This window comes from Lycium barbarum, chromosome 12, assembly GCF_019175385.1.
Source record: "Lycium barbarum isolate Lr01 chromosome 12, ASM1917538v2, whole genome shotgun sequence".
Lineage (NCBI taxonomy): Eukaryota > Viridiplantae > Streptophyta > Magnoliopsida > Solanales > Solanaceae > Lycium > Lycium barbarum.
The window spans coordinates 58,008,482-58,017,889 of record NC_083348.1 but is presented as its reverse complement, the minus strand read 5'-3'; the positions used below and the strand labels follow the sequence as shown (position 1 = coordinate 58,017,889).

Here is a 9,408-nt window from a genome sequence, read left to right as displayed (position 1 = left end):
TAGAAAAAAATGTTTTAAAATTTAAAATTCTTATTTAGATTTACTTAGGATCGGATCCACCCTAAATCCAACCAAATTCTTGACCTGGCCCGCTTAATAGGTTTGATTATATAAGAGATATCTTTAAACTTTAATAGCATTTAATTAAAAGAACCTGATTATTCTTTTATCTTTTCTTAGTAAAAAAGTTCAAATCTTTTAATCAATTGAATCCGGAAATAAATATCTTTCTGTATCTCTAAAAAAGAATTGAGAAAAAAAGAGAAGATAAAAGAAATGGTAAAGAAGAATGAAGGTCACCTTTGTAAGGAGGGAGTAATAGAATAAAAAAGATCCAAGTTAATAAGTACATTGAACGGAAGTCAAAAAAAATTGCTGACGTCCCTGATGTCGTATAATACCAAAGTTAAAATTGATCGACGGACACTATAAGTTAAAATAGAACGACTCAATCCACTAAGTAATGGATAATGATTTCTTAAAGGTGTTAACCAACCACTTCAGTCCTCCGCAAGTTTTATCCATCTTGATTACTTGGAGCTCATTTGGATTGGCTTATAAGTTAATTATAAATTGTTTTCAACTTTTTTTAATTGTTTGGCTAGTCAGTTTAAAGTCATTTTATGCTTAAAATAAGCTTAAAAAAATAATTGAGCTCATTTGACTTAACTTATCCCAACTTATTTTTTTTTAGCTTATAAGCTGTTTGCAACTTATAAACATAGCCCATCCAAACAAGCTCTTGGTCTAGTTTATGTTGGTTTCTATTGTCTTTTTTGCTTTTCCAATTCGATAATGATTAAAAATATCGTAACTAGCTTTATTTAGTATATGATGCATGATCTACTCATTTTTTAGTTCACTTAAATGCCCCTAACAATAAGTTGACAGTGTGTAAATGTGAGGGGCTGTTTTGTCTTTTTACCAAAAAATGAGATCCACTTCTCCTTCCCTTTCTCTTATCTTCCCTGTTTTCATTTTCTCAGATCCGATTTTCTTTTTCCAATTTCAGATTCAACCTAATCAGAGCTCTTTCCGTTGTTAATTGTTGCTTTTGTCAGTTGTCACAGGTTTCAAACATTAAAGTTTTGTTGCTTGTCTCACAGGCTTGAACCATTAAATTATTCTCAAGAATAAATATATTGACAAACTTAAAAAACAAATCAGACCCATATTGGTTAAAAATCAAAATTGAGTATTAATTGGACTTATAATCATCTAGCAACTTCGTTGGTGAATGTTCTTTTGGATTTTCAAAACAAATGAAAGAAGCCATGAATGTGACTTGTTCCACCAAAATATTTTACTAAATCATCACTCATAATTTTCGATTTTCTTCTCAAAAGACACTGATTGCTGGAAGATTTCATTGAAAAACATTGTTTATAGCTTATTTGTTTAAGTTTGCAATTATGTTTAAGAAATTGAAGTTGAGAAAGAGGGGGCAGGCGTTTAAGAAAATGGGTAAAGAAATTGAGTGAAGTAAAATTAGATTTGTTTTCTTCCGAGAGAGAAACGTCTAGGGGTTGGGTAGGAAAAAGTTGGATGAGTGAAAAGACAAAAAATCCCATTTAATTTGTGCATAGCTATTTTGCTGATAGGGGCATTTAAGTGAACTAAAAGATAGGTAGGAAGGTTGTAGGATGTATATATAGTTGCTGCAGGTACCGCAATTAATACTCTCTCTGTCTCAAAAAAATTATCTTAATTTGATTTGAAAAGAAATATTTATATGACTGTAAATTATCTCATTATTTTTAAATTTAGAAATGTGTCAATCTTTTTAAGACAAATTAATAAAGAAAATAAGACAATTTTTTTTGGAACGGAGAGAGTAGCATTTATTGTCATCAGCAAGTGTTGAAAATGTAGCATCATTTAGCTAGCATTTGGCCATAGATTTCCAAAAAATATTTTAAAAATTTGATTTGGGTGAAATTTTTCAAGCTCTTACATAAAGTGGTTGTTTGGTTGATGCGTGTATTGCAAATAACTTTGTTACTTTGATTATTTAGGATAAATACTTAAAAGTTGGGTTATTTTGTGTTAATACTACTTTCCAATGGCCACAACGTATAAATCTCCCCTTTAATATTACATTGGTTTGGGAGAAATACATTGCTACTCTACTAGAAATTTGAATATTTTTCAACGGATATTCCTGTCCGTGGAAAATCAGGAATTGCATGCGGCGTTTAGACGGGATTTGCTTCGCCAAAAAATAGCATGTCGAAATATTTTTCTTGCATTATAATTTAGGAAAATTTACATGCAATAACTATTTCTAAGAGTTATTTATGGATTATAATTACATTTTGCAATAATTAATTACATTTTACATTTCATAACTACTATACATGAGGCTTGTTGTAGCTGGGGTGGTCATTGGGCATGTGCTTTGCCCTTGCGTGTCTAGGTTCAAATCCCACTAGCCATATTCTTTTTTGAGAAATTGCAATTATTATGTCACATGTATTTTGTTAGAAACTTATAAAAGGTAACTGTTTATGTAAGTTATCTTATAATTTATTAAAATGTCGATCCATTTCTGACGGACCTCAGTAATTTTTTTTTTTTTTTAAATTCATTTATTATATACAGTCAAACCTCCCTATAACAGCATTGTTGGATCCGAAATTTTTTGGCTGTTATAGAGAATGGTTGTTGTAAACCTATAACAACATTGACATTTAAATAATATTTCGCCGTTCTAGGCAAAAAAGATACATAAAATCTAATTCTTCATTTTTAATTGTCAAATTCTAAACTTAATCACCACTTTGTATAGCGAAGGAAAATATTTAAATGATGAAAATTATATATTCATATACTATTTTTTGTCATAAATAGTGTAATAAAGAATCAAATATTTGATCAAAGTCTACACTTATTATCGGTAATAATAGATATTCTATTTTTATGAAGATGGTTAATTATTATATTACCAAAAAATGAAGATAACTATTATATGGGGGGAAATTTTATAAAGAGCGTACTGTTATAAAGTTGTTTGTTGCTGTTATTGGTAAAATGTCATTATAGAGAAATAAAATATAACATAAAAAATCGGTTCTGAAAAAACTTGACTGTTATAAAGAGATGCTATTATATACCGATGCGCGTACACATTGTTTAACGCCAGATATATGATAAGACTTTTAGTCGGAAAGATCAATCAATTAGAGAGAAAAATATACTATATTCTTTTGTTTCTAATAGACTCCCATTGGAAAGATCGTCGAAATTGCGATGGAAGAATTTCGTTTGTATCTGTCTAGTAATGGTAAGGGCAAGGCAAGTTAACCAAAGTCCACGGATAAAAGGCAATTTATTTGAAAGAAACAAAAGCAAAATATTTCTCAAAGAAACAACAGACTCATAACAATCTACTACGAATATCCTTCACAAGCTCACAAATGGAGTTGCAAGATGAACCTCCTTCATTTAGTGCATTTTCCGCGCTCATCTTTAATTTCTTAGCCTTTCCTCTTATTCCCTTCCCTTCATTTGTGTGCATCAACATTCTCACCATTCCCTCTATCTCCTCTCTCCAAACCACCTTCTTAGCTGGCAAAATCGCCGGTCGAATCGAAACCCCTACTTCCTCCGCTAGCATGGCGGCGTTCATTTTTTGTTCAGCATATAATGGCCATGCAATCATTGGAACACCATTTGTCAAGCTCTCCACAGTCGAATTCCATCCACAGTGTGACAAAAATCCACCGACAGAAGAGTGGCTCAAAATTTCAACTTGTTTGGCCCACATAGGCACTACTAATCCCATATCTTTTGTCCTAGTCAGAAACGCCTCGGGCAAGTATTCTTGCATGTCTTTCTCGGCAGAGTTAAAATATGCACTATCTGCACCACCATCACACGGTGGACGTATAACCCAAACAAATTTTTGTTGGCTTAATTCTAAACCCCAAGCGAGCTCGATAATTTGTTCGGATGATAGGGTTCCACCACTCCCAAAAGATACATATAGAACTGACTCGTGATTTTGCTTGTCTAACCATTGAATCACCTGTTAAAAAAGAGAAACAACAAATAACTCAGGCTGAAAATATGTTAAGTAGCACTTTTTTGAAAGCATTATTTGCTCACTCTTCTCTGAGAGATTGCTATGGAATCGAATACAAATAACTTTATATTTTGAATAATAGCGGAAAACATCTACTTAGGCAATATATTTTTTGGATTTAAGTGCAGTATTTTGGAGTAAAAAAAGAATGTTTTCGAAGGAGAATACATAAATAAGTATTCTTTATGATAGATGCAAGACTAGAAAGTAATTATCTTCTGCAAAGTAAACAACACTTCATAGGAAAGAAAAATATCAACTTCGACATCAAAAATTACTTTATTTATCATTTATATTTGAACAAATTCTAACTTTACCTCGTCACGTTCAGTTGTTTCAACTGTTCTCCTCAAGGGACCAATCGGGTAGATTGGAAAATCTGGCACCTTTAGAACTGATCTCAACTTGTCATTATTTCTAAGTGCTTTGATAGTATCAGGCTCCAAATCTTCCCATGTATTAATCAAGATTCCATCAAAAGATGCATATTCCATTCCTAGCTTAATATACTCTTCATACTGTTGATCGTTCCGATCCAGCAAAGGATCCACCACGTCATCGACCTGTAATGCTTTGCAACCTGGAATTTTCAAAGGTTCTTTAAGATCAACATATTCACCCTCAATTTCATTGTCGAAAACTTGGCAGTATAGAGCTAAAGATATTGTCCATGCAGTAGTAGGATGGTACGCGTATTTGGGAATATTAAATTCTTCGGCTATTGGCAATACTTGTGTGCAAAAAATATCGACTATGAGAGCATCTGGACGATGAGTCATGGAATCAATGACAGAACGAATTCCAGGCAAGGCTTCACGGACCAATAGTCGTAATTGAGTGAAAACTTTAGTACTGGAGTCTATTAGGTGGGAAATATCGACCGAAGGAATGGGAATTATTTCTATAGTGGTTTTCCCATTGGATTTCTTGAGAAATTCGGTCTCAGCTGAAGAAGAGGTGGTTGTGATAGCAAGAATAGTAATTTTGATGTTATGGTGTGTGGCTAATCGGTTGCCCAAGACGAGAACTGGGATTAAATGACCCATGCCAGGGCTTGAGAGTATAGCAACATGAAGTTCTGGACTATCCATGGATAGAAAAAGAGAAACTTTTAGAACACGGAGAGGAGTACTACGGAAAACAAGAGTGCTGAATTCTACAAAGGAAAAGCCATTTATGCTTGGCTTTATAGGAAATACTAATGTGCTGTTTGGCCAAATTTATTTTTCTCAAAACGTGCTTATTTTAAAAAAAGTGAAGTGTTTGGCCAAGCTAAAAAAAGTAATTTTTTTCCAAAAGCATTTTTGAAAGAAATACCCTTAAAAACACTTTTTAAAAGCTTGACCAAATACTATTTGCTGCTCAAAAGTACTTTTCAAATTAATTGACTAAACAGAAACTGCTTCTCACTAAAAATATTTTTTTTTAAAGCACTTTTGAAAAAAATACTTTTCAAAATAAGCTCATTTTAGAAGTTTGGTCAAACAGGAGTTTGGGGAATAGCCGGATGTAATCTTTCGTGAGATATTTTAGATCTCATCTTAGTAGGATCTTATTGATTTTTGGATTTTGTTTTCAATTGAGACAGTTGTTACAATAACAGTTAAAATTATTCTATAAACAATAGAAACGTTTAAAATAAAAGTAAGACTTCATTTGATTGAATGTGTCAATTAGAGTGTCATCTTTTGCTTATATAATTTCTCCTATCGCTTTAATTCTAAAGATAGGTTAAGACCATTAATATCATAGTGACTATTATGCTTTAAAGTACATTCAAAGTTAAATAATGCTTTTTTAATCTAATCGTTTGATAAAAAAAAAAAAAAAAAAAAAACGCAGCTCGGTGCACTAAGCTTCAAGTGTCAGTAGCAAAACGTTCTGTCAATCGGGGAAGTTTTTTGGTGACAAGACTTGGAGATATCAGAAGTGAGAATGCTGACATGAGTAACAAAAAATCCTGTGAAAAACACGATTACCTGCCAGTGGAAGGTTTTCTGCGTTCAGTTAATCTACGCAGAGTGAATTGGTCCCTAAGGAATCCCCTAAAGGGCTTTCGTCCGATGGGTACACGAAAGTGATGAAGTTGCTTTGACTACAGAACCATGCCTGTCTGTTGGAGCGAATTGGATGATCGGCTATGCGCGGGGTCAAAAAAGGCATTAAAAATGTCTACTTAGCTTAACTTGAAATTAAAAATGTCTGAAATGACATTCAAAGAATTGAAAAAGATCTTACAAAGCCAGAGTTATAAATTAAATGTGATTGATTCAAGTTGAAGTGATATACAGTATTTAAAGTAGGAAGTAGACTTCGAAAATTTGTGCGGACTATAATTGATAACAAATAATATAAAAAGTTTTATGTATCCCTAATAATAATTATATAATTAATTGAATAAAGCATATAATATGAACAATTTTGGCTTTAAATATATCTGGGGCTTAAAGCCGCTGGATTAGTGGTCTTAGACTTCAGTCGACCTTATTCACTACATGTTCCTTAGGACCAAAAATTCAAGTATTCTCACTTCATATCGCTACAGATACATTTGTCGCTCATTAGTTGTGTAGAATCTCTCAAAAGAGTTACGTATGATATCTTGGTTCACTTTACCCAATTCATTAAAATTTTGAATTGAATACTCAAATTATTGTTAGAATCCGTAATCTGTATCAGTAATTAATAAACAAGTTTTAGTTTATTAATCAAAATCAGGGAAAAATAGATGAACAGAAATGCAGAAAATGTATAAAAATCTTCCGAGCCCACAAGTTGCTTGTGTATTCTTAAGGAACTATTACCCCCTCACTGTTGCCAAAAGATTTGGGTTACTTCCTCCCAGAATAGAATGGAAGAACGTTTCTGTAGTAGCGGCAATGCAACCCACAAAACTCCGGCGAACTCAAATCACAAGACACTTACAGTTAGTAGTTTGGAAAAACAATGCACTGAATGTGAAGAGAAGAAGTCAAGAAATTTTTAATTGCAGGAAGTTCAGCATTTTTGTTGTATATAAAAAAAAAAAATGAGGCGATGCCTCTGCCTCTGAAATTTATAGGAGCGGAAGCACCTATTCCGAATAGCCAAGGTGTCCATTTGGGAAGGACTTGCCTTTTCCAAAAAGAAAATGGCTGTTGGAAAATTAAATTTTGCGCAGAAATGATATTAAATAATATCCGAAATGAAAATTAAATTATGAATTTGAAAAAATAAATTTGGTCCAAAAATCAATCAGAAGCAGAAGCCGAGCAACGAAAACTGCGCGAGGGGATGTTCTCTTCTTAACCCTTTATGTGCTTTGATATATAAGTACACAACCCTCCCTTCCACTATCAATGTGGTACAAAGTGCTCTTCTAAAAGGAACTTTGCTCAAATTTTCAAATTTCCCTCAATTTCTCATTCACAACAACTTATCTTTAAAGCTCAAGTTTAAAAAGCCCAACAATCCCCCACATGAATGGGGAATGGCTATAATGAAAATATGCATGAAAAAAATTGTGTGATTTACAAATAAGGATTAATCGCATCTGGATAAGTAGGTTTTCCTATGAACTTTCCGTAATGTATATATCGGGTATACTCGGTCAATCGATAGATTTGATATTTTTGAACTGTCGAGCTTTGGTGTATACCTAGATAACATAGGTCACACAATTAATCCTTAATTGTCTTTGATTTTCATTGTTGTGTTTGTTTCAGCCATGAACACCGCCTGGTTTCATAAACGTGTAGAGAATTGGCCTTACAAACCTCTACTTGAAAGCGACTTCCACTTCTCACTTACATAGGTGATTCCTAAACGTGTAATCCTTTAGAAACACAATTTGATATACCCTGTATCAAACTTAGAAACCATTAAAAAGCCTTAATGCTTTATCATTGGTACTGAACATTGTCTTCATCACGAGAATGGACCAAAGTTATTGTTTGACAATGTTGAACCGTCAATCATAACTTTGTTTGATCTCTTTGAACCTAGAGTTTGGGATCTCCAGTCTTCTAGATAGAGTTACCGCCATGATGACTTGTCCTCGGCCATAGTCGCATTCCCTTTGATGATGTATCAATTGCCTCTCTAGCTAGGCCTTTTGTAAGTGGATCTGACACATTATCCTTTGACTTGACTTAGCCAATAGTGATAATTCCACGAGAGAATAGTTTTCTAACGGTATTATGTCTTTGTCGTATGTGACGAGATTTTCTATTATACATGACACTCCCAGCCCTTCCTATTGCGGCTTGATTATCGCAATTTATGCATATAGGTGATAAAGGTTTGGGCCAAACTGGAATGTGTTCTAAGAAATTCAGGAGCCATTCCACTTCTTCACCGGCTTTGTCCAAAGCTATGAATTCAAACTCCATGGTAGAGCGGGCAATGCATGTTTTCTTAGACAACTTCCATGATACTGCTCCTCCACCAATAGTAAAAACATATCCACTAGTGGATTTAGTTTTTGTTGAATCGGTGTCCAATTTGCATCATTATATCCCTCAATTACCGTTGGATACTTGTTATAGTGTAAAGCATAATCTTGGGTGTATTCCAAATATCCCAACACTCGTTTCATTGTCATCCAATGATTTTGGTCAGGATTACTCGTGTATCGACTCAGTTTACTTATATCACAAGCTGTATCAGGTCGTGTACAATTCATTATGTACATCAGACTTCCCAACACTCGAGCATAATCAAATCGAGACTTGCTTTGACTTGTATTCTTGACAAAGGAATGGTTCAAATTAATTGGAGTTCTTGCGACTTTGAAATTTAAATATTTGAATTTTTCAAGTACCATTTTGATATAATGAGACTGGACAATGCTAAACCTTGAGGAGTTCTTTGAATTTTAATTCCTAGAATTAAATCAGCAATTCCTAAGTCTTTCATATCAAATTTGCTAGCAAGCATGCGCTTAGTAGCATTTATGTCGGCAATGTCTTTACTCATTATCAACATATTATCTACATATAAACAAACAATGACTATATAATTTGGAGTGTTCTTAATATAAACACATTTATCACACTCATTAATCTTGAACCCGCTTGCCAACATTGTTTGATCAAATTTTGCATGCCATTGTTTGGGTGCTTGTTTTAGTCCATAAAGAGACTTAACAAGTCGGCACACGTTTTTTTCTTTTCCTGGAACTACAAACCCTTTGGGTTGTTCCATATAGATTTCTTCCTCCAAATTTCCATTTCAGAAGGCTGTTTTAACATCCATTTGATGGATTTGAAGATCGTACATAGCGGCTAACGCTATTAGCGCCTGAATAGATGTTATTCTCGTTACCGGCGAGTATGTATCAAAAT

The 9,408-nt window shown here is 33.5% G+C and overlaps 1 protein-coding gene across 1 annotated transcript; it reads right to left on the bottom strand.

Annotated features, from left to right (window-relative positions):
• Nucleotides 1-3,309: 3,309 nt before the first annotated feature.
• LOC132623647 (anthocyanidin 3-O-glucosyltransferase 5-like) lies at nt 3,310-5,255 on the bottom strand. The gene is made up of 2 exons (XM_060338427.1): nt 4,402-5,255; nt 3,310-4,027 (listed from the first exon to the last, which is right to left on the bottom strand). The coding sequence occupies exons 1-2, from the start codon at nt 5,173-5,175 to the stop codon at nt 3,377-3,379; spliced, it is 1,425 nt and encodes a 474-aa protein (XP_060194410.1). The 5' UTR covers nt 5,176-5,255; the 3' UTR covers nt 3,310-3,376.
• Between the last annotated feature and the right edge of the window lie 4,153 nt (nt 5,256-9,408).